General features: G+C 37.1%; 1 protein-coding gene across 1 annotated transcript in view; it reads left to right on the top strand.

The window, feature by feature from the left end:
- Positions 1 to 25,731, top strand: part of AP1S3 (adaptor related protein complex 1 subunit sigma 3) — a 70,618-nt gene extending 44,887 nt beyond the window's left edge. Inside the window, 4 exon segments of the mRNA XM_044670788.1 lie at positions 10,517 to 10,695; positions 12,432 to 12,540; positions 20,108 to 20,245; positions 25,283 to 25,731. Of these exon segments, the coding sequence (XP_044526723.1) occupies positions 10,517 to 10,695; positions 12,432 to 12,540; positions 20,108 to 20,245; positions 25,283 to 25,318 (462 nt within the window). The 3' untranslated portion in view covers positions 25,319 to 25,731.
- Positions 25,732 to 25,943: the final 212 nt, after the last annotated feature.

The following is a 25,943-nucleotide window of genomic DNA, read 5'->3' as shown; positions in this document are numbered from 1 at the left end:
AGCTCAGAAGGCTTCAGTTATAGGCCCAACAATGGACTGTATGTGTGTCTTTTGAGGACCAACCAGCAACTCCAGGAAGCTCACCTACCAAAATGTAATCCACCATGTGATGACATATATATTTTGACTGAGAGATACTCAGAACAAAAGCACAAAATGGCCCCAGTCCTTTGTGGCTCCCTTTGCTTCTGTGGTTTGGGAGATAATCTTAAATTTTTGAAGGTGATATTAGGGAAGACAGCAAAACCTTCCCATAATACAGACTTTGGTACCTTTGTTGGAGGCAGAATCCTGGACAGGATGTACCATGGTTATTCTTTTGATGGCAGGAAAAATCTTAGAATTGATTGTACTTAGATCATAGAAATCTAAGGAGCTGTGTGTGACCATTTAAGGAAGAAAAAGATAAAAAATTAATCTCATTTTATAGTAAATGGCCTTTGCTTTGCAGAATCACCCAATTATAGGCCTTTGAGAGTTGGAAGGGGACTTAGTCACCAGTCTATCCAACTCATACATTAAAGGAATCCTATAAGACACTGGATAAGTGATTGTGTTTGGCTCAGGCTGTTGCATTTGGGGACAGCTTTAATTGTTATCAAGTTTTTTTTCCTAACATCTAATACAAATTTTTGCCTCTTTGTGATTTCTACATTGTTCTTTGCCACCATTTCCAATGGAAATGTCAAAATCGGTCCCTACCTGATGGGTACTTCCATGAAAAGCCCAATTTCAATGAGTAGTGGAAATCATGAAACAGACCATGTTGCCTCTAAATACGTTGGGCAGCTAGTAAACTTGGAACTGGGAATTCTTATGGTCATGAATTCTAATCTGGTCTCAGACTCTGGGCAAGTCACTTAACCCTGTTGGTTTCGGTTCCTCATTTATAAAATGAGTTGGAGAAGGAAATAGCAAACCTCTCCAGTATCTTTACCAAGAATACCCTAAATGGACTCTTGAAGGTTGAAAAAAGACTTAACAAAAACAACTAAATATGTCAAATGAAAAGGACTTATTTTGTGTCTAATTTGTGGACCACTTATCCATTGAAAAGTATCTCAAGAGTTACACTTGATTTACTTATTTTAATTTAATTTAATTTTTTTGGCCCAAGTCTGCGATTTTATTAGGAAATACCCAGTGTAGAAACTTGCCACCAATGTTAAATCAACAGTTCATCTGTAACTTACAGTTTTGCAAGTCATCTGGGAAATTTAGAAATTCAAGGATTTGTCCAATGTCACACAGCTGGCAAATAGCAGAGACAGAATTTGAATTTGGATCATCTATTCCCTGATTGTCATACTCACCTTTCTACTTCAACAATTCTTATTTCTTCATTATAGGAGAAGGGCATCTATGGTCAATTTAGGATTGCTAAATAATCTCTGGTGCTCCAACAAGGAATCCCCAAAGATGACCTAGGAATTTTACCAGACTCTTCCTAGTCTACTTTCAGATCTTCCTAAGATATATGAATGCCCATAGATTTCTGGCGTACCAGACCTTAGGTTGTTGGTATACCATAGCCAAAGATCTATGGATATCCATAGATCTACGATAGCTTCAGAGGGGTGTCCACAACACTAGTACTCAAGAAGAGACCATAATTTTTTCATAGGCAATTTGTGATTCTTTAAGATCTCTCATTTCTTTGGTAGGCCCTTCTATTCTGTAGGGGAAGTGGTAGTTAATTGTTTTTCTAATTTAATGGTGATGGACATGGGTTCCTGGAGTGCCATATTGTTTAGTACCAGGGTTCTTCCATTTTTAGCACTGTCAAGAAATCTAAAATGTTTTAGATTGATCACTTCTGGAAATTCTAGAATGAATCTTGGTTACAATTGATGGAGGGAAGAACATAGAGGATGGGGATGTCATATAAGTTGATAGCTCATTGAAACTTTTTCACCTTGATTTTTACTGTGTAATGAGTTATTTTAAGTGGAAAGAGCACTGTACTTAAGCCAGAAAATCTTGGCTCTGGTCTTAACTCAATTATTTTTTATATGGGCAACCTTGGACAAGTTGCATCTCTGAGCCTTGTTTTTTGAGCCTTTAAAATCAAGATAGAACAGCAGTGTGGCATTAAGGATAGCTAAGATTTGAAATTGAGGAAGGCATGGGTTGACAAGTTCTATTTCTGAAACATACCACCCGTGTGATAATGTTTTTGTTAAGTCTTTTTTCAACCTGCAACCTTCAAGAGTCCATTTAGGGTATTCTTGGTAAAGATACTGGAGAGGTTTGCTATTTCCTTCTCCAACTCATTTTATAAATGAGGAACTGAAACCAACAGAGTTAAGTGACTTGCCCAGAGTCTGAGACCAGATTAGAATTCATGACCATAAGTATTCCCAGTTCCAAGTTTACTAGCTGCCCAACGTATTTAGAGGCAACATGGTCTGTTTCATGATTTCCACTACTCATTGAAATTGGGCTTTTCATGGAAGTACCCATCAGGTAGGGACCGATTTTGACATTTCCATTGGAAATGGTGGCAAAGAACAATGTAGAAATCACAAAGAGGCAAAAATTTGTATTAGATGTTAGGAAAAAAAAACTTGATAACAATTAAAGCTGTCCCCAAATGCAACAGCCTGAGCCAAACACAATCACTTATCCAGTGTCTTATAGGATTCCTTTAATGTATGAGTTGGATAGACTGGTGACTAAGTCCCCTTCCAACTCTCAAAGGCCTATCTCCCCACAGTATGTGCCCCACAGGCCGTACTTTGCCCATCACTGGCCTACCTGAATTATATAGTTTCTACTGTCCCCTCAAAGGGCTTACACTTTAGTGAGAGAGAAAACTGAATAACTGGGGAAAATAAGAGTTTTTATACAGATTGTAGAACTAGAGTTGGAAGGGACCTTAGAGATCATCTTAATCCACCCCTTTCACTTTGAAAGGGGAGAAAACCAAGTCCTAGGGAAAATAAGTAATTTTGCCCAAGGTCAAATAAGATGCTGAACCCAAAAATATTGTGAAAACCATTAAATGTAGCATAAATGTAAGTTAAATTGCTATCTTATCTGATTGGGCAGTGTTTTGGGTTCTTTCCCAGCTAATGCTGATTTGGCAATTCAAAAAACCTTGCCAAGTAGGACCCACCCCAGTCCTGCTCTGGGCTGAGCTCTGAACCACCTAAATCAAAATTTCTTCCTGATACCAAACACTCCCTAAGAGATTAAACATTAACACTAAACACAATGTTACTGTTGTGATTTCTGAATATTTTCCTTTTACTTACACTGGCTAACCTGGTTTTGTGTTTTTCCTGGCTTAGTGGTTACTGTCATTGGGTGACTCACCTGTGTTCCAGTTAATTAAACTATAACAGAACTCGAGTGACAGCCAGGATTCATGTATTTAGAGTTTATTTTCTAAGCATATAGCTGCCCTGAAAAAGGGTGTTTCTGTGTGTGTATGTGGGGAGGCCAGGAAAGAATCTTGGATCAGCGTTTGTTTATTCCTATAGCAAATGTCAATTTATCAATTACTTTAAGATGTGAGATCTCTATTAAATGCATTGGATAAAATAAGAGTGAATAACACATCTTTCTTTTCTCCTGGAAGCCAGTCAGTCAATATAAGCATTTATTTATTTAAAAACCCTCATCTTCTGTCTTGGAATCAATACTTAGGGCTAGACAATTGTTGTTAAATGAATTGCTTGACAGTTGGGGTGAAGTCACACAGGTGTCTGAGGTTAGCTTTGAACCCAGGATCTCCCGATTCTAGACCTGGTTCTCTATCCACTGAGCCACCCAGTTGCCTCAATACTGTGTGTGTGTGTGTGTGCGCCTACATTCAATCCAACACATTTAATTATATATTTATTGATTTAGTCATATATGTAAATATATAATTTATGTGTTTAATAAATTATATGTTTAATATAATATACTTTGATATCATATTTAATAGAATTTGTATAATATATTTATTTATTATTTATGTGTGTGGGTGTAATTAATACAAGAAATGATATTTAATATAGTATTAATATATGACATCGCTACATGTTAATATAATATATAATAAATATAAAACATTTATTAAATTCATACTCTGTACCCAGGTATAAGATGGGATTTTGATGGTAGTACAAATCAGAGCCTCAGTTTCTTCATGTGTAAATAAAGAAGATGGAACTGGATGATCCCTAAAGGCTTGCTAACTTCCTGAGTCCTGGTGACTCCAGAACAGGGGGCTCTTAAGGGTTCTTTGTTCCTTAGACCTCTCTGGCAGTCTGTGAAGCCTTTCTAGAAGAAGGTTCGTTGCCTGCATTCATAAGTGAAGGAAATGCTAAGTTTCAGCTCTAGATTAGTGAAAAGAAAGATGTATTTCCCTCCGTGTCCAAGTTCATGGACTGCCTGAAATCTGAGAGAACTTTCCAGATAGAGCAAACAAAAGAGGTAGGAAAGTGAGTGACAGGTTAGTGCAAAAGGGAAAAAGGCTGTTAGATGAGAACTGGAGAGCGTCCGGGACCCACAGTACTCACGTTACCAAAATTATGTCAAAGACATGTTTTAAAAAGCACACTTCAAATGAAAGAAACTATCTGTAAATTGGCCGTTTTAAAGAGAAGTCGTTGGCTCTAAATAAAGTTAAATATACAGAATGTTCGATTGAAAGCACCGATCCAGGAGGGAACCACTTAGCCAGAACCTCAGAGGTGAGGGATGCTCAGGCATGTGCTGCGAGAGGACACTTACAGGGAAACTCTTGGATCTTAAGTCCAGACCAAGGGAAGTGGATGGGCAGCCAAGTTCTGGGAGATGTGACTGTAGGGCCACATGGTCTCCCAGCCTGGGTTTCCACACTGACATCCTTATGCATCAAAAGAGAAGCCCTGCCATGGGGTGCTCCCAATTTGAGAATTTTGCAAAAAAAAAAAAAAAGATGGTTTCCAGGAAATACAATGCCGCAGAGCAAATAACCTCATGCCTTCTTTGCTAAAGGTTTAAATTCATGCAATGGAAGGAATTTTTCATAGGAAATAGGTTTCTGATTTTGAAATTTTGTAGTCATTGTCATCAGATGCCATCTCCTGCTTGCCATTCTCATCTCTGTAATTTTGAACTTGAAGCCCTCGGACCCTTAAAAATCCTACTCATTTGGTTCTTCATAGGCCACCTTCTATCATCTCATTTATTGGTGGCTTGTCTGATTTCTTTAACAGTTTTCTGTTGGTCTCTTTTATCAGTCTTGAGTACATTGAATGCTCTTTCATTCCTTACTATGAAAAGCACTTAGAAAACATGCATACACATTTGTTTATGTGTCTTAATGAATTGTTGATTATTTTTGTGCTAAACGAGATTGTTATGAATTTAAGCTGGTGGTGTGGCTTCTGAGGACTATGAATTTTTTTCTTTTTAATTTAAAACCCTGACTTTCTGTCTTAATATCAATTCTCTTTTTTAAAACCATTACCATCTGTTTTAGAATCAATACTATGTGTTGGTGCCAAGGCAGAAGAGTGGTAAGGGCTAGGCAATGGGGGTTAAGTGACTTGTCCAGGGTCACACAGCTGGGAAGTGTCTTGAGTCCAGATTTGAACCCAGGACCTCCCATCTCTAGGCCCTTAATATTAATTCTAAGACAAAAGAGCGGTGAGGGTTAGGTGACTTGCCCAGAGTCACATAGTGGGAAGGGTTTGAAGTCAAATTTGAACCCATATCCCCTTGACTCCAGGCCTGACTTTCTATCCACTCAACCAAATACCTGCCCTTTAGTTTTATTTATAAAATTTTTTATAAACCTTTGCCTTCCATCTTTTTTTTTAATTTTTTAATTTTTAATCCTTAACTTCTGTATATTGACTTATAGGCGGAAGAGTGGTAAGGGTAGGCAATGGGGGTCAAGTGACTTGCCCAGGGTTACACAGCTGGGAAGTGTCTGAGGCCGTATTTGAACCCAGGACCTCCCGTCTCTAGGCCTGGCTCTCAATCCACCGTGCTACCCAGCTGCCCCTGCCTTCCATCTTAATATCAATTCTTTTTGTTTTTTTTAAAACCTTTACCATCTGTTTTAGAATCAATACTGTGTATTGGTTCCAAGATAGAAGAGTGGTAAGGGCTAGGCAATGGGGGTTAAGTGACTTGCCCAGGGTCACTCAGCTAGGAAGTGTCTGAGGTCAGATTTGAATCCATGACCTCCTGCCTTTAGGCTTGTCTCTCAAACCACTGAGTCACCCAACTGCTCCCCTCCCCCAACTAGTTTTTAGAGATAGGGTACACAATGTGAAATAATTAGAGGCAGGTCATTATTGATAGATGATTATTGTCCTTATGCTCACTCCCATTCATGAATATCATTTTTGGGTCTAATTTTCTGTAGGTGGGGTCAACATTAGTCCATTGTTATTGGAGAAAAACTAGTTATCTTCAATTTAAAGTGAAAAAACCAGTTCAATTCAGTAAGTTCTGCATTCAGAAAGGTAGTTCAATTTTTATTTTAACACCGTGGGGTCCAGATTGGTATTGATCTAGTCTCTGGCTTTCCTGAAAGTTCATTTTGTCAGTGGTGGCCACAGTTGATGTTCTAGAAAAATGCTTAATTCTGAGGACCACAGGAATAGTTTTGATTTGGGGTGTCAATGTGCAACCAGGATTAGGGTTTAATATTGTCCAAGAACTAATGGAGAACCTTGAGGCCAAAACAATTCTTAAGATAGGATCCTTGAGGGTACTTAAGTTTGTGAATCATCCAGGTTTCATCTATGCCTTCTAGTCGTTGATAATAGGAATGGCTTCCTCTAGAGACATTTTGGCTCAACCATATACTCAGAGGATTTGGGCAGAAGTAGAGTAACCTAAGGAATATGTCCAATTACTGCATAGATATTCACTGGCTATGATGTCATCCATAAGGATATTTATTGCCTCTTGTGAGATTTCACTAAATTTACTTTCTAAATTATTTCTGTAAATTAAAAGGAATTTTTAAATCTAGTGTGAATTTAATGTCGTTTTAAAAAAATGTTAAATCAACTATTAACAAACTTATTAAGTGAATTCTAGAAAAGGAATTTTATTTGGTTAATTTAATATAGACTTGTAAGTTGTGATTTCATACATTTTTATGCTACCTCTATGAATGTTGCTTTAAACACTTTCGTATCTGTCCTTAATAAAATGTGTTCTGAGTTGCAGTGATTAAAAAGAATGTTATCAGCATCATAAGTTTGAATGCCCAGAGATTGGGAATAAAGTCAATGCTTATTAATTAGGGGAATGTCCAAGTGAGACTTGGTACCTAAATGTAATGAAAAATTATCGTACCATAAGATTTGATAAATTATTCAAAACATCATGGAAAAACTGATATGATACAAAGACAATGAAGCTGAACAGAAAAATGGTATACTCATTTGTATTTGTAAAAGTGTGCATTTCCTGGCATATAATAGGCCCTCTATAAAATTCCTATTCCTGTCCCACCTTCAACTAAATGGAAAGACAGGGAAAAAAAAGGTGGGATAGGAATTGAACCCTGTACAGTTGCCAAGCTTGGTCCTGGAGAAGAGCTGAGAAAAATGGATCCCCTTCTCTTCCTTGTGGTATGTGGGGGCTTGAGAACATTTGTCTTATATCACCTTGAGATTCAGGAGGCTGAGGCACAACATAAGAAGTGACAGAACCACAAAATAGAATACAAGGAGGCAGGAGTGAGGAAAGAGAAAAAGTAAAGCAAGCTGGCCTTATTGAGGGGAAATACTTCTAACAGTAAAGGTAATCAAGGAGGTTCGCAGTAGCCATGTCTTTTGGGAGACCATTGGAAGAGGAGAATAAAAAGAGTAGATTTTTAATTGGATTCTTCTTTGTGTCAAGCAGAACCAGGCATTAGGGACTGTTGGTGGGCAATAGAGCAGGGATCCTGGAATGTCCAAGATCCAGAATTTGGGACTGGCACTAATTTGTTGAAGAGGACCCATGGCGAATTGGTGACTGATTAGTTGATATTCAAAGGCAGGAAAAGAGGCTTTGGGCTGTTTGCTCAAACTTTTGAGCAAAGAGCTCTTTTAGATTTTCTCATCCAATCCTTTCCTTTAAAAATAAAACAGCTAGAGCCTAGAGCTGAAATGATTTATCCAAAATCAAACATATTCAGTAGAAAAGTTGGATAATTTTATTTCCTTTTGTCTCCTGTACAATGCTATATTTATTCCCAAATGTTTACAAAATAGATTCCTTACCAACATTTTCTTCTTTTTAGAGCATGGATTTCTAACCTGGGTATTATGAACTTTAAAAAGAAATAGTTTGGTTATTATATTTCAATGTGATTATATTTCCTTATAATCTTATTTTTTTGAATTTTAAAATATTCTATTCTCATTGGTTTCATCAGACTGCCAAAAGCATCTGAAACACAAAATATTCAGAACCTCTAAAGCTAAAGAATGAATAAAGATAAGTTTCATTCTCAATATCTTGCCATCTCTAGACATTTCTGCCAAATCTTAAAATTATAGCCATGGTAGAACTGTTTCCTAAAGAATAATATCTTTCCCAATTATATCCTACTCAGAACTTCCCTAAAGTTTTATTTTCCTCAATAATAAACTTGTTCTTTTTACAGATGATGACAGCAGAATATTTCTTGCTAAATTAAAATTCAGTTAATTAAAATTTTTTAATCAGAGTACAAGTGAAATCTTAAGAATTTGTTGCCAAAATTTAATCTTGCTATGAACAAATTCTGTATGATTCCTTTAAAGCAGACGATCATGTAGAGTAAAATACTATGTAGTCAATTCACTTAAACTAGTAAATCCCCTTTAGATCCTTTTATAAACAATTTACAAATATTTAGTGATTTTAAGAATTTGAAAGGTCAGACTCTTAAAATGAAATTGTAGAATCACATTTAGAGTTAGCAGGTCTCAAAAATTACTAAATCTAACGCCTTCCTTTTATAGATAAAGAGAATAGGATCTGAGGCAAGATTTGAATTGATGTAGAAGTTAAATGTTATGCATAATGCTGTGTTAATGGTGGGGGAAAGGTACTGTACATTAACTGCATACAACTATGACATTAAAACTCATGTACTCTTTGCTTTCTTTTGCATTTTCCTATATTTATGCCAAATTCTATAATTAAGTAGCACTAAACCTATTTTTATAGACCAAGAAGGTAAATGCATTTGATCTACATCTTGAAAACTAGTTTCGTTCTAAAGCAGAGTTTTTAATCAGGAGTCCATGGATAGATCAGGTAGTCTATGAACTTGGATAAGAAAAAAATAGTCTTTATTTTCACTAATTTAATATTTCTTTCAATTATGAATATAAGAAATAAATGTTACTCTAAGATGTCTCTACCAGATTGCCAAAGAGATCTATGGTTGAGAGCCCATTTCCTCCCTCCCTCCTTTTCATATCTCCTTTCCTCCCTCCCTCCATCCCTTCCCTCCTACTTGGTAAAGCATAGCAAGCATTGTTCGAGAAAAAGTGTCATAATTTGAAACATTTTTTCAGTTACACTTCCATTTCCTCATTTTTGCTTTTAAATCTTTGGCACCGAACTTTAATATTCCCGTATTATTTTAGTATTTAGATTTTCATTACTATTCCTGAGGGAGGCAAAATGGACTCTGGGTATGGTTTCAGGATGAGTATCTGACCTTATTTTGAACCTTGAAAGTGCGCGTGTACACACACACACACACACACACACACACACACACACGGCAGAACATAGAAGATTCTATATGAAATTGAATCTGTTTTCTTTAAAAAAAAAATAGACAAATTCTATATTACTTTGAAAACTGTTATCTGTACTTTCTTTTTAAAAATTAAAAAACTGTTTTTCTTCAGTTACCTTAAAACAATTTTTAAACATTCATTTAAAAAAAATTTGAGAACTCATTTTCAAAAGCAAATCTCTATAGGCTTTTAAAAAATCCCTTAGGAATGGTGAGAGAGAAGTATCCATAAAAAAGACCGCATTTTTTAGCTTACTTAAAATATATGTGTATTTTATTTTATTTTTCTATTTCTGCTTCTATTATTTTAAAATTACTTGAAAAAAGGTTGAACATGATAATATGATGATAATTGATCTTGACACTTTCAACCCAAATAAAGACTTTTAATAGGCCTTTTTTCCTCTTTTCTTCCTCTTTATGTTTGCTTTCTTTACCTTTTTTCTCTTCTTTTTTCTCTATCTCTTCTCATCCTACCTTCTTATCCCTCTCAAGATCTAAGGGAGGTGCTTTTTATTTTTAAATTGCATTAATTAAGTTGTTTCCCCTTTTAGGCCTTTGGATGTAAACAAACTTACAAATAAACACTGTCCACTACTATCTTTTTTTTTTTTTTTTTTTTTTTGGCAAATGAATTTGCATAATGAATTGCAAATGAATTGACAGGGAAAGTTATATGCTTTTTTTCTCTAGATTTTTGATTGGTGAAGAATTTCATGTGAATTCTACTTTCTTATAGATTGGATGCTGCTGAGAATTGATATTACTCCTGTACTTTATTTTTTCTAGATCCATTTTATATTGCTGTTCAGTCGACAAGGGAAATTAAGACTGCAGAAATGGTATACCACACTACCTGATAAAGAGCGAAAAAAGATCATCCGAGAAATTGTACAGATGATTCTGTCTCGTGGTCATAAGACCAGCAGTTTTGTTGACTGGAAGGATCTAAAACTTGTTTATAAAAGGTGTGAGTAACTTAATGAGAACTTTTGGGTTTTGGTCATGATTTTAATGATTTATTGTAAACTTGAAAATTATTTCATTTTCTAAACCAGTCTTACTTGTAAAATAGTAGTGAGATAGTGAATATGTGTGAATATTCACAGTGAATATGCTGTGAATAGAATTTTAGAATTTAGAGTAAGGAGGAATGCTAAAGATTATCAGGTTTGTGCCCCAAATTTTACAGATGAGAAAATTGAGACATAGAGAAGTTAATTTACTCCAGGTAACATAGCTGGGCAGTGGCAGAAATAAGAGGCAAACCTGCATCTGCTATTGCCCAATTCAATTCTGGTTTTCTTATATTACACTATTTCACAGAACTTCTTCTACTGTAAGAAGGAAGGATGGTCCAATTATTTGCAAATAACCATGAAAAAATCTAAAATGAACTAAGGATATCTGAGATGATTGAGGAGAGATGGAATGGGCGATTAGAGTTAACTCTGCAGGAGAACAAATATTTAATGATTTAGCTGTCAGGGAAAGCTTACAAGTTTAAGACCTGAAGCTGAAAAAATTCCAAAATCTTAGAGAGTAATAATAAAGCAACTTAGAGTAATCTAGTCCACTTAACACCTGAACAAAAATTGACATTAGAACATACTCAAGTGGGATATGTAGTAGCCTTTGCCAGAATAACTGAATATTTATCAAGATAATCCGTAACACTTTTGGGGGGAGTTTTGAGTGTTATAAAGACTTTCCTTATATTGAACCAAAATTTGCCCCTCTACAATTTTTACTCATTTAAAAAAAAAATCTTAAAGCAGAATTTGACTTTTCACTCTCCTATAGCTGCCTTATTAAGATTATGTTTATAGTCCATTTGTTCTTTGGCAGAATCCCTCTTGGGGAAAAAAAATAAAAAGAATAAATCAAGTTCCCTTTTCTGCTTCTCTATCTTGTTTACCCAGTAAAAAGTAGCATTTTACCTATCTGTAGTTCCTAAGGCTATAACACATTCTTACATTCTGTGTTCCAACCCAGTAGAAAATCCTTAAAATATCTGTGCTGGGTGTGACCTTAAGAGTTTATCTAACTTGGACTACTTTATTTTTACAGATAGGACATAGAAGGCTTAGAAAGGTTAAACTTGGGTTATGTACTGCAAGAACCATATTATGCTCAGCAGTTTTACTGCAAGATGAAGTTGAGTCTGTTGTAGAATTAGGCTTTTGGAGCAGAAAAGTATCCCCAAAGGAACACTTAGCAGTGGGAGACTTGTGATTTACCTGTAACTTTGGATTCATTTATGATGGAAACAATTGTGTATTATAGAAATATACTATAGGAAGCAGGGAAACAACGTTCTGTCTCAAGGTTTGCATTTCAACACGTCCTTGGGTCATAGATTTATGTAGGGAGCTTAAAGACCAACTGTTACAACCCCTTCATTTTAGAGATAAAGATGGAAGGTCAGAAAGGATGAGGGGACTTGTCCACAGTCACACAACTAGACTTTGAACTCAGATATGGTATCCACTAGGAAACAGCCTACACCAACTCCTTGAATCAGCTTTTGCATCATCTAGACTATGGCAGGGCAGGTGGCAAATAAACAATTATTTTATTTTCAAGGAAAGATTCCTTGGAAAGGAAGTAAAAAGATAAGATCTACCCAGTCTTATTGTGATAAAATCACTCCAAATTGTTCAGTATTTCAATTAATTTAATTTCTTTTCTTTCTCTATTCCAGATATGCTAGCTTATATTTTTGCTGTGCAGTAGAAAATCAAGACAATGAACTATTGACACTAGAGATTGTACATCGTTATGTGGAATTACTAGACAAGTATTTTGGAAATGTGAGTCTGACTTTGGTATATGCATGAAAATTAGCAGAATGTTTTAAACAAAATTCTTATCATCCTTTTATTTTTATCATTATTTCCTCCTCTTTGAGTCTGGACATGAAAAGTCACATTTTTTCCAGTGAGTCATATATTCTGGCTTATGTTTAAGGTGATAACTTGAAACTTCGTTGCCGCCGTGATGGCTTTATGCACAAATTGTTCTTGTCTGGTCATTTTCAGTCAGGTCCGATTCTTAAGTAGCCCCATTTGGAGTTTTCTTGGCCAAGGTACTGGAGCACTTTGCCATTTCTTTCTCCAGCTCAATTTACAGATGAAAAAAGTGAGGCAAATAGGGTGAAGCGACTTGCTAGGGTCCCACATGGCTGGTAAGTGTCTGAGGCAAGATTTGAACTCACAGAGATGAGTCTTCTTGAGTTCTGGCCTGACACTTCCATCGTGGTGCCACCCAGCTGCCCCTACACAGGTTCTTGAAGTATTTTGGAACTTGATATTTTCCCCCAAGTCTGCTCTTCTTCCTAACTTCCCTAATGCTATTAAAAGCACTTCCATTCTTCTAGTTAACTAGGTTTACAACCTCAGTGTTTTTCTCCACCCCTCCTCACCCTGCATTATCCCAATAGTTGCCATCATAATAAGGAAAGCTATCATTCAAATGGCCCTTCCTGTGTGCCCAGGCACTGTACTAAGCACTTTACAATTATTATCTCATTTGACCCTCACAATATCCCTGGGAAATAGGTGCTGTTACACTTTGATCGATAGTAACCACAGTACAAGCTTTGGGGAAGTAGTCATAGAATCCCTGCATATCTGTTTCCAAAAGGAAATATTATACAAATAAATACTGTCTCCCTAATGCCAGTCACAAAACAAAACTATATATTCATTACCAGAATTACTTGAAAGGAAACCATCCTTTGTTTTTTCCCAATTCTTAGCTGCCGTTATGAATGTTTAGCACAGTGTCTGGCACGTAGTGGGAGCTTAATAAATGTTTATCGACTTAACCCCTGCTGTATACCCAGATTTCCTTATGCCTTTGCAACTCACATATTGTGCTTTGTTTCATACTTTGTGCCCCGAGCATTTTAGCATCAAAATACTCAACCTGTCAAAAATGATGTTGTGTGAAGAAAGACTAACTCTAAAATATTATTGCAGGGTCATAAATTACACAAAATTTATTTCCCTTTCTGATAGAAGATGAACTTGATACAACTTCCCCACTCTTCTATTTTGTGGCTTTTGGAAAGTTGGAGAGTAATGTAGGACAAGCTTCCATTTAGATAATTACTTTGATTGGCCTAGGTAGCTTTAAGAAAAAGTTACAAAGGAAGAACCTGTAGTGTGGACAACATAATTAGGTCTCATCTTCCCTTGGAAGTAGATTTCATCTCCATTAGCGACATCCCTTCTTTCTCCCATCCCCTTCATGCTCCCAGATTTGGTCTCTCTCTCTTCTCTCCCCTAATGCCACTAGAACAGTGCTTCCAGCTGTCCTGCCCTGGTTGTCTTGTCCTCAAAGTACTGATATGATACCTCAGAGTAGACCACATCCGACGGAAGAATAAAGAGCTTATAAGATTCCACTGTGCTTTCTGTTGGTTGTCTCTAAGTAGTGACACCCATTTATATAGTTTTTGACATGCACTATTTCATTTAATCCTGACAGCAGTCCCATGGGTGCTTCTTAGTGTTCTCCCAAAGAGAGATAATCCATGGAGATTCATCCAGGCCATTGCTCCTGTCATTGGAGGCTACCAGTGGTCTCCATCAGTTATTACTCTTTCAGTATGACCTTTTCCAATCTATATCTCTTTAAGTTGCCTGTTCTCCCTTGTCATCTTTATTGTATTGTAGACTCTGTCCACACACTCTTCTCAATTGATTTGCAATTTTAAAAAGATAGTCCTTCCTTTCAAGAAAAGGTTTGGATCATTAAAATCGATGTGTAGTTTTCAAAAAGTAACATCTTTCTCTTTCCTTCCATTAGATGGAGACTAATAGATTGTGTGGAGGCTATCCACACAACCTCATTTCATACTTGGAACATTAGACAGTTTTCATCCACTTCATTTTTTCCCAATGTGAGTAGTTAGGCTAGCCTTTTTTGTGTGGACATAGATCTCATTTAGGGGGCTCTGTAATACTCTGGAGCTTGACACAGCCAGCTCCATGTTGTCTGAAAAAGTTCTTTTACTTAGGACTCAGATTGGAACTTTCTTCATGGCAAACACCTTTGTTAATATGCCTCTCCCCATTTTAAGCCTTGTTTAATGTAGTTAAACAAAGGGTTGTTGAATATTTATCTCAGTTGTTAGATTTTTTTCAAGAAATCTTTCAGATCTTGACATGCATAATTCTAAATAGTCTTTTTTTAAAATAAGAATTTAATTGGGAACCATCTTAAAAATCAAAATTTTGCTTTAATCACAGTGCCCATTTTTTTTCTCTTCTTCTCACCCAAAAATCTTATTCTACAATTAAAATATTGGTGCATTTTTATTTTTTACATATTTGAATCTAATTAAAAATGCACTCAAGCAAAAATTTTCCCTAACTATTGTGAATTAAAAAAGGAAGCCTCTAGGACAGGGGAATTTATGAACTTATTTTAAAAATTATTTTGATAACTATATTCAATATAATCAGTTTCTTTTGTAATCCTATATTTATATTTATATTACATTTGAATGAACCGTATGCATTCAAAAACATTCTGAGAAAGAATCCATTGTCATTACAAGACTACCAAAAAAGGATTCATGACACAAAAATGATTAAGAACACCTGCACTTGAATTTGAACTATGACTCACTAGGACATTTTTCCTTGGTTTTCCAACAAGGAAAAAAAAATCTGTTAAGTTCTTTTCTTAGAGAGGTTAATTTTGTGTCATTCCTTCTTCCCTGCTCCCCTCCATAAAACCAACATGTTAATAATTTTGCTGACTAACCATACATTTTACATATAGGTTTAACTGTGTTATTTTAGGACCGTATTAAAATTTTTCCTGGTTTCATTCCCAAACTATTCTTTTTCATCCCCATCTTTTGGTCAATAATTCACTTATTGGCTCATTGGTCAGACTTTTTACTTAATTATTTGCTCTAATTTAATTTCTTGCTCCAGTATAGAATACTTTTAGAAAATAGGTGAAATAGAAAGTTAAGCTAGGACATATCTGAAACCCTTGAGCTTCACTAATAATTCTTGATATTTCCTTACAAAAGAACTGCAAATGTTGAAGAAAATTTTACTTGATTTTAATTGGACACCTTCCCTGCCTTCATGGAGGTTATAGTCTAGTAGGAGGGTAAAGTTTCATAAAAGATTCATTTTCTACAAACTATATTGCTTGATATCACTACCATCATTATTCCCTGTCCAGCATAAGTTCATTACCAGCAATTGAGATTGCTTCTAATGGCTGCTAACTGGCATGATGGATAGAGTGCTTGACCGGGAGAGTCAGGAAGTCCTAAGTTCAAATCTGGCCTCAGATACTTACTAGTTGTATAACCCTGAGCAAGTCACTTAACCCCATTTATCTCATTTTCCGTATCTACACAATTAGCTGAAGAAGGAAATGACAAACCATTCTAGCATTTTTGCCAAGGAAACTCTAAATGGGGTCACAAAGAGGCAGATAAAACTGAAATGACTCAACAAGGATGCGATTGCTTCAACTTTGGTACCCACATCTCAATAGTACTTTCTTTTGATTAGAAGATTGGAAGCAGAGCAAAAACACTCCTAAAGACTCCTTTTAAAGAGGCCGCAGAATCTTAGCCAATTTTGCATTTCCTTCTGGGTGCACTGATTGGTTTTGTCTCTACAATTACCATGTTCCTTCTCTGTGTACCACCTTGTCATGCTTCTCTCCCTTCAATCTCCTTTTTGTATATTGTCTTTGACTCCATTAGATTGTAAGCTTCTTGAGGGTAGAGAATATCTTCCTTTTTTAAATTTATATCTCTATTCTAGTACAGTGACTGGCATATAGAAGGCATTTAATAAATGTTTATTATATTGCAGGTAACATTTGCAATATGAAATATATATGTAGTAAAGAGGTGAAAAATACAGTCTTTGCAAAGTATAAAATACTAGAAAACTGGAGAAAGTAAAAAAAGTTGTCATCTTTTCTATTCTTTGTTTTGTCACATTACTTTGTCCTAAATTAACCTAGCTGTGCTAAATGTGGACTAGAATTGACTTCTGGTCTCTGCTAATCTGAAAAGATTTGAGTCAGAGGCCTTAAGACAATGTGTTGGTTCTCTAGAGAACCTGACTCATTCTTTCTACCAGTAATGAATGTGAAAGTGCCAGAAGGGTCAGAGAAGAGTGAACTGTTCTCTTACTTTAATCTTCCATTTTATCTTGGAAGAATTTTAGCACTTTTTTTTCCTTTTCTCTTTTCCTTTGTTTTGATGAACCAGAATTCAGTGTGATAACAGTCTATTGGTGATTAAGGCCCAATCTAAAGCTCCTTAGTTTGACAACTTGTGACCTCCAGATGTTCATTAATATTGTTGATGATAAGTAAAGACTTCCAGCATTTCTCAACATTCCTCCACATCAGTAAAACTAAATTCCTTTTCTTTGCCTTTTTCTTTGAAGGTTCCTTTGAAACATCATCTCCTCCTTGCTCCCAAGGAAGAATTTTGCAGAAACTTTTAAAAGCCTTGGATACCTAGTAATAAGATTCAATTATTAAGAATTAATAAGGGGTTAAAAAAAAGGCACCTTTCTCTGGCTGAGAAAAAATCTTGCTCTTTATTTAAATTCTGTCTCATTTTTAGCATATTAAAATTCTAAGCAGTTCTATAAACATTCAATTATTCTATCTTTACTAAGTGGCCAGTACATTAATTCTGGCCCTTTTTTGTAGAGGTTAAAATTAAAATGCCTTAAAGTAATGAAGCAAGTGGAGGTTGGAACAGGGAAGAAAGTTAGATCAAGACTCTGGAGCACCTCCTGACTTGGAATCTCAGTTGTCTCACTTATTACCTGTGTGCCCTTGGCAAGTTGATTTGATCTCCCTGGGTCTCAGTTTTTTTTTTTTTTTTAGACCCTTACCTTCCGTCGTGGAGTCAATACTGTATTGGCTCCAAGGCAGAAGAGTGGTAAGGGTAGGCAATGAGGATCAAGTGACTTGCCCAGGGTCACACAGCTAATAAGTGTCTGAGGTCATATTTGAACCCAAGACTTCCCATCTCTGGGAGCCATTTAGCTACCCCTTGACCTCATCTATTCTTAAGTCTGCCTGCCATTTTCCAGATGAACAATCCAGAGCAAAGCCAAGAAAGGTTCAAATGATTGCTCTTAAGTTCTAAGTGGCAGAGCTAGAAGTCCAGACCAGATCACCTAACTGCATGTCAGGAGCTGCCTCCCCAAACTATGGTATTTGTCTCCTAATCTTGTCTATCTTTATTTGTTAGCGGTTTTGATCTTTGGTGACCACAACCTTTCTTCACGCTTAGTGTATCTGCCTTGGTTTTAGCTCAATAGATGCTCTGACCCCTAGGAGAAACAGTCATTAGGAGCCTCCTTTGTTTAAGATGTCTTGTGTTGAGGGAGAAGATTTGAGTTTTTGTTTGTTTTGTTTTTGTTCTGTGAATCTGTGATATTTTTGGTTTTAAGGACAGCAAGTCACTGTTATGCAATTTATAGTCTCAAGAATTGCCTGGGGCATTAAGACTCTGAGGGATCTGAGCACCTGTGGTCTGTCACCCTGTATCACGCAGGAAGAGTTGCCCATATAAATTCGAGATGATCGCTACCCAGGAGCAGCTGAGAGACTGTGCTGATGCTGTTTGACTTTTATCTTAGCTACCTGTATTACCTGCCCTCTGTCTGTGCTGACATCTGATAGCTGGAGGTTTCATCCTGGGATCTGTCTCGAGACCCCAGCCTGCCACTGAGTGCTAAGATTGTCATAGTTATGAGGCAGATGGAAGGGCCACAAAGGAAGCGAAAGAACCAGATCTGGTTTCCAGTTTGCCTCTGCTGTTTACTCCCTGTGGGGTCCTGGCTTCCTCGTCTGTAAAATGATAGAGTAGATGATAGTCTGTGATCCCCTGCCTCCCAGCTCTAAATCCATAGTCATGATTGATGATTCATAGCCAATGATAATAAAAAAGGAAGCTTCAGAATTAAGATATTGCTATCCCACTTAATTTTGCGAATTAGAAGCAGGGCTTCCTTTTACAAAGTACCTGGTCGATAGAAAAATACTTTGGAAATGTGAGGGTAGCATTAAAATAATACTTTTCAGGGAAACTAGGTACTGAGAGAAGAGAAGAGAGATAGAGAGAAACAGGGAAGGAAAGACCGAGAGATACAGAGGTGAGAGAGAGAGGAAGGGAGAGAGACAGAGAGGGAGAGAGAGAAGAAAAAACAACTGGAAAATAACACTGAAAACAAATTTCCAGTATTCAAATACTGGTTCTTTTTATTCATCTTGAGCTTCTATCCACTTGGAACATTCTTTTCCCACTGTTGGGGACCTCAGACAGAGAGTCCCTGCATATTGCATAAGCCTCCTCATGTCAGTGAAGAAGAAAGAGGCAATAATACTAGCAACCAAGTTTTGCTGAAATGGCTGTTTGTTGTCATGGCTTCTGTTAATTTTTTTAGATGCTCTTTGATTCAATTGGATCTGTCAGTGAAAAACATTTCCTCTTGGAGGAAAGTTTGTGAACTCAAATCTTTAAAATATTGAGCTATTGGCTGAAATATCTGTATCCAGTAATGCAACTTAATATGCATTAGGAACCAGGAAATCATTTTTTCTGGAAGCCATTTATTCTCTGTTACTGGGTAGATTTTGTTTCACTTGCTCTAACTTAGCTGCCTGATGCCTGTGAAAATTTTATGTCTGATATAATTTTAAATGAGAATTGAAGTTATAGGAAATGACTACTTATGCTGCTGTACTTCAGCAAGAAATTATGTCAAACTTTCCAAATGAACAGAAGTTTGATTCAGCCCATTAGGAGTGTTGTTAATAATGACCTAGAGAAAAACATGATTCTTTTGACTCCCTGTATGACCTTTGGCAAATCAATGAACCTCCCTGGTCCTTGTTCTCCTTCCCATGAAATGAGGACTAGAAATTTTCTGGGATCTTAAGACAGGACAGTAGAAACTAGCAGTCTGAGAAATAAGGTGAGACAAGTAGGTTCTCTGAGGAAAAATGAAAAAATTTTGATTCTCAAAATATATCAGTGGTAGTTTGCTCCATGCCAGGAAAATGTCTGCGATGACAGAGCCTTCAGATCTTTTCCCAACAATTCCATGATTTCTTGAGGGAACTCAAAGAAATAGCATAACACCTAAATAGAGTGATGCCATAGGATTTTTGTTGTCCATCCAGGGCCTGAAAGGCCACAGCCCTGAATCTGTCTATTCTTGGAATGCTGCACTGTATCGTATCCTTGGTTGGCCACAAGAGTGCATCCATTGAATAGATTTGCTATTTGGACGGATGCTAGCATGTGAATGCTGATGATGCTATCACAGGTTTGTCTTACATTTGTTTTCATCCCACCAGGTCTGTGAGCTGGATATTATATTTAATTTTGAAAAGGCATATTTTATCCTTGATGAGTTTATCATGGGTGGAGAAATCCAAGAAACCTCAAAGAAGTCAGCTGTCAAGGCTATTGAAGACTCTGATATGTTACAGGAGGTATGTAAGGGCATAGAAACAGGAGGTTTCTTCCTGCTGAGGAGGGGTGGGGAAAAGAGAAAAGCTTAATTATCCTAGGGCCTATTGTTTAAAGATAGATTTTTATTTGTGAATTAGTAGGGGCCCTGCAAACCACAGAAAAATGCTGTCAAAGGTAGCGATTCTTGTGGTGCTATTTTTAATAAAACCTATTTTTATAGCCTGCAAAATTAATCTTAGGAAAATGTCTTTTCCACTGGGAGAGTCATCATAAATCACCACGCCGTTTGTCAGAGGTATTAGAGCTTTATTATTAAAGGTGGAGTTTATCATTTTAATTAAAAAATCTCAGCACCTCCTCGTGAGAGCCTGTATGGTTGTTCTTCCTATTTTCATAAATAAATTGGAAGCAGAGTGGCTTAAGTACTAAGGTATAAATAAGTGGGGAATCTGTGTCCAATCTTCAGTTTCTACCCCCAACACGATGGAGTATAGTGAAACTGAGCATGATGGGAACTGTTCAAATTTCTGTTATTTTACAATGTAAAGCTGATGCCATCTTTTGTGATTACCTTTTGGAGGTAACTAGTGCCTTTTTAAGCCTCTTCCCAGATATTTCTATGCCAGGATGTTATCTCAACCTCCTTCCCACCAGGACTTAGGACTCCTCATCTTGAACTCCCCTGGGCCAACTTTGTTCTTAACTGTGCCACATCAAGGCCTCCACAGCACTTTAGGCTACTCCTATGGTATTTGCTTCTCCTTCCCCACTTCAGCTTCCCTCTAGATATTATCTTTCCTCATTAAAATGTTAGCTTTTTAAGGGCAGGGACTGTCTTGGTTGTATTTGTATTCTCAGGGCCTACCATAGTGCTTGCCACATATTGAGTGCTTAATACCCTTCCTCCCTCCCTCCCTCTTTCCCTTCCTCCTTCCCTGCCTTCCTCCCTCCCTCCCTCCCTCCTTCCCTCCTTTTCTCCCTCCCTCCTTCCCTCCTTCCTTCCCTCCCTCTCCCACTTTTTCTTATTTCTCTTCTTTCTTTCATCTGTCTTCTAGCTTTCTTCTTGAGGTAGGTGCTTAATAGATTGTTTGATTTGAAAGCAAGAGCCAATTTCATTAATGGCTTCTTCAGACCAATGAGAAAGGAGCCAATATCAGACAAGGCTTTCCTAGCAAACAAACTGATAAATAACTAATCTGATAATCAGTGCCTTCTGCTTCTTTGGTATATCTTTTGTAGGTTGAGAAGGTTACTAAATTGTAGGTTGCCCACAAGGGTTGGTGTGTGTCCTAAGACAATAACTGTGAGGCAGTGGAAACTACATCTGACTTATATTCAGATAATCTGGGTTTGAATCCCAGCTCTTGTATCAACTGATTCTCTGATCTTGGATTTCCTTTTACTTATTATCTCCATCAGTAAAATGGGAATGATCCTACTTGTGTTACTTATAAGATTGCTGTGAGGATCAGATGAAATAATGAATATAGGTTAGGTGCTTTGAAAACCTTCAAGTGAGTGTTATACAAATACATGTTACTGTTTTTCCCAGAAATGGTTTCTAGAAACCTTAGCAAATGGTTTGGAACTTATATCTACTTTGTATTTTTGCACATGTTATAGGAAAAAAATTTAAGAGATGTTTCATGAACCAGAAATCCAATGACCATAGCCTTCTTTGAACGTGATGCTCTTGGGGTCCATCCTGTAGTATTTTTTTAAAGATAAGATGAGCTTATTAAGATGAATCGAGTCTCGGATGAGACTGGGCCAGGTTTTTCTGAATTGTGCCCTGTAGGAAACACTGACCTTGCAGGATATTTGGCAGTTCCATTTCCAGTTAAAGATGAGTTATTTTTAAGAGGTTACTTTCAAAGTTTTGTATTCAGGTTCCTAATCAAAGTCAAACATCTAGAAAGCATTTATAAGAGCCAGTAGCAATTTGCTGGGCTTTTCTCTTTTTTTCTTTTCTCTGTCCTTACTGTGAGGGTTAGAAGAAAGAGGCAGGAAATTCATGCGTTAGAAAGGACTCTCTTTCTTCTAACCCTGTGGCTCCATGCAGAATGGCCAGAAATCATTGAGTTGGAATTACTGGAATAACCACAAGGAAGATGGAGGTGGATTTTAGTAAATGATGGCAGTGAAGGAAGCCATAGCTGAACAATGAGTAATCAGAAGTGGCCAAGGCTCATTGGGAAATGGCCTCATGACAGTGGCTTGAACTGAAATAAAGGTAGCTCACTCCAAACTAACCTTTGGACCCACCATCTAGACTCCTGGAACTTCTCTTATTGGCGTCCTCATTTGTGAGGCTACTCCTTATAACCATTTCCTTTTCTGTCTCTTGGATTTCATAATAAGGTTGCTCTAAATGAAACTTTGACTTTGGTGATTTGCAGAAAATGAGCTCCATTCAGATGTTATTAAGAGGTGATTCTGGTGGGGTAGGCACAGCTGGGTGGCTCAGTAGATTGAGAGCCAAGCCTACAGGCAGGAAGTCTTGGGTTCAAATATGCTCTCAGATACTTCCTAGCTAGGTGACTCTGGCCAAGTCACTTAACCCCCATTGCCTAGCCCTTACTGTTCTGTCTTGGAACCAATACACAGCATTGATTTTAAGATGGAAGGTAAGGGGTTAAAATAAAAAGAAAGATATGAAGGAACTCATGTAAGGATAAAGAGGGTTGGTCCTGTGGGTCCCCCAAAAAGAAAAGGCTCCAAAAGAATAATGAATGGTAATAGAAGCAGCACAGTGTAGTACAAATAGCATTGCATATGAAGTTTGAGGAACTGGATTAATAATTAAATAATTGTGATTATAATTTATAATTAAGCCAAGCCACTTGACTGCTCTGATCTCCAGCCATTCAGTCCCTCATGTGTAAAGTGAGGGTAATGGTACCCAGGCTTTCTATTCCAAATGAGGATGGATGTAAACTGTAGAGTGCTATGTACTTCCAAAGAGCCATGATCCCATCTTGGTTATTAGCCTTTTCACTGACACAGAACCTAATTCCTCCACATTTAGGGGAGATGCTTTTATAGGTTTCTGTGCAAACCTGCCCCCATCCCCACTCCCCACCCCCAAGCCCCCATCATCATCGGTGACTGGGGACGGGGCCTGTTGTTACTGATGAAGCTATTCCCCCTCCCCAGTAGAATGCCATCACTTAAAATCTTCTGTACTCAATAGAATCTGTCACCGCTGGACATCACTGGCATAACCTTTGAGGTCCCAGAGACTGTTTAATCCCTTCATGAGGTATTTACCCAGCTTGTGGTGCTTAGGAATTTCCTTCCTCATCTTAGATTTTTCCAAAAAAATTATTTATTTTCTTATTATGGTTGGACAAAGACATTCTTCCCTGCCCCCAATGATTCTGTCATCTTATTTTTGTAAATTTTGTAAATATATTTGTAAATATATTTTTAAAGCCTTTATCTTTAGACTCATATAAAAAAGGATTTTAAAAAAAAGATAAAAAGACTTTATCTTTAGTCTTAGACTCATTACTATGTACTGCTTCCAAGGCAGAAGAATGGTAAGGGCTAGGCAATTGGGGTTAAATGACTTGCCCAGGGCCAAACAACTAGGAAGTGTCTGAGGCCAGATTTGAACCTAGGACCTCCTGTCTCTGGACCTGGTGCTCTATCCACTGTGCCATCTAGCTTCCCCAACAGAAGTGATGTTGATGAAGAGCAATAGTGTCAAAGCTTTGGAGTAAGTTCTTTCCCCAGAACCCTAGCATAAATTCTAAAAATAGAATTTTTGCATACTCTTATGAGCCAGCTCTGAAAATGAGGCAGAAGTATGGATACAGACCAACAGATGCCTTTGAAAGGTTCTGACAAATCATATCACCACGATCATAGCAGCAAAGCTGATACCAATTTTTTGAGGGTCCAAAACCCCTCCTCAGGAAGAAGGCTGCTTCAGTCTTTGATTTACTCCTTGGTTTTACAGTGAGGCAGCCGTGGCCTGAGACCCAAGAGGTCAGGAAGCTGCACATGTTTTATTCCAACTCAATAAAAAGCCAAAAAGAAGCTAATGAGAAAAAAAACAAAACACCTCAATATGACTCTGGGAACTTTTTCAAGGATTCAAGTTCCAGGAATGTTGCTGGGGTCAGTATCCATCCAGACTTATGCCCCATTCCATCCTCATTTTTCTTTTCATCTGCATTTATACTCACAAATTCAACTCATCACAATCATCATTTGTGAAGAGGTTGACTTAAAAAATGTTTAAAGGACATTTAGTGTTTGCCATTTAAAGTAGGTAGAGAAGAAGTCTAGATCACGTTTTGGAAAGACTGTCATGGTGGGGGTGGGGGTGGAGGGAGGCGAAAGTTTTGCCATTTATAAAGATCCCTATAAGCTATCGACCATTACTTATTCCTGGGGAGGGTTTGCATGGCTGATACTTTTCTATTGGCATAGTCCATCGGTTATGTCAAAAACCATTGCCCTAATGCAGTGGTTAGCAAGGACTGCCCACTCCTGTTCTTCCTCTGAGTCACCTCCTGGGCTCTGTGCACTTTTATTGCCGCCGTGTACGTTCAGAGAGCTGAATGGTGAGAGGGAAAGTCAAGGTGCAATATCCTGAATGCTAGAAGGAATTCCATTTTCATTAGAAACTCGCACTAGATGACCCTTTGTATACAGGTGATAACTGTTGGATGAATGGGTCCTTCCCATCAGTATGCCTGGATGGATCCCTCAAGAACATCTCCGTGGAGATGATGGCAAATAGATTACTAATGAAATTGTTGTCATAGCTAGCATCTTGCTCATCACTCTTTTACTTCTTGACTGTGTTCAGAATGGGCTTTGGGAACATCCCAGAACTACTAATAAACCATTTTACCTCACATGCATCCCTCCATCTACCTGTATCCTAACTGACATCTCTCTATTTGAATAGAATGCATCATTTTTAAAAATAGAAAGTTACATTTTAGAATGTTCATTTTGCACGGTGCCTATCGAACTGGAAGTTGTGAGTTTTTGTTGGTTTTTTTTCTGGGTGATTTTGTTAATTTCATTTTCTCTTTCAGACGATGGAAGAATACATGAGCAAACCTGCATTTTAGCTGAAAAATCTACTTGACAACCCACTGATGCTGCATGTCATAAATCTGCAAAACTTCAGCTGGATGTGGTTCTTTTCTGATGTGCCAGAGTCTCATGCCAAAAATAAGTTAAATGGATTGTGTGCAAAACTTCTTGGATACTTAAAGACTTAAAATCTGTAGTATATTTGTAACAGATGCATATCTATATTATTGTTTGTACATGGCTTCTTTTGACTAGCATTTAAAAGCACCATCATTCAGTAGACTGCATATTTGTTTGTACATTGATTTTTACCAGCAAAGAAATAATTTTAAAATATTTTTGAGAAATGACATGCTATATTTTTGCTAGCATTCACAAAGAACAAGTCAGCAACTCTTTTGTACAAAAATATTACAAATGTACTGCCTACCTTGGACTAAAATAATACTTTTTTCTAACTACATAGTTTGTCTTTTATTATGAATTCGTAGTATGTCAAAATAATGTCAATATGTTAATTAGACAACTGTAGGTATATAATATGTGTATATATATATATATATGCATATTTATGTACATGCACATACACATACGCACACACACACGTAAGATTTCTACAAATCTTCAACCCCCATATAGTAGGCTTGCCTATCTTATCTT

The sequence above is a fragment of the Gracilinanus agilis genome, chromosome 3, assembly GCF_016433145.1.
Source record: "Gracilinanus agilis isolate LMUSP501 chromosome 3, AgileGrace, whole genome shotgun sequence".
Lineage (NCBI taxonomy): Eukaryota > Metazoa > Chordata > Mammalia > Didelphimorphia > Didelphidae > Gracilinanus > Gracilinanus agilis.
Note: the sequence above shows the minus strand (reverse complement) of the source record. Positions and strands in the feature narration are given on the sequence as shown.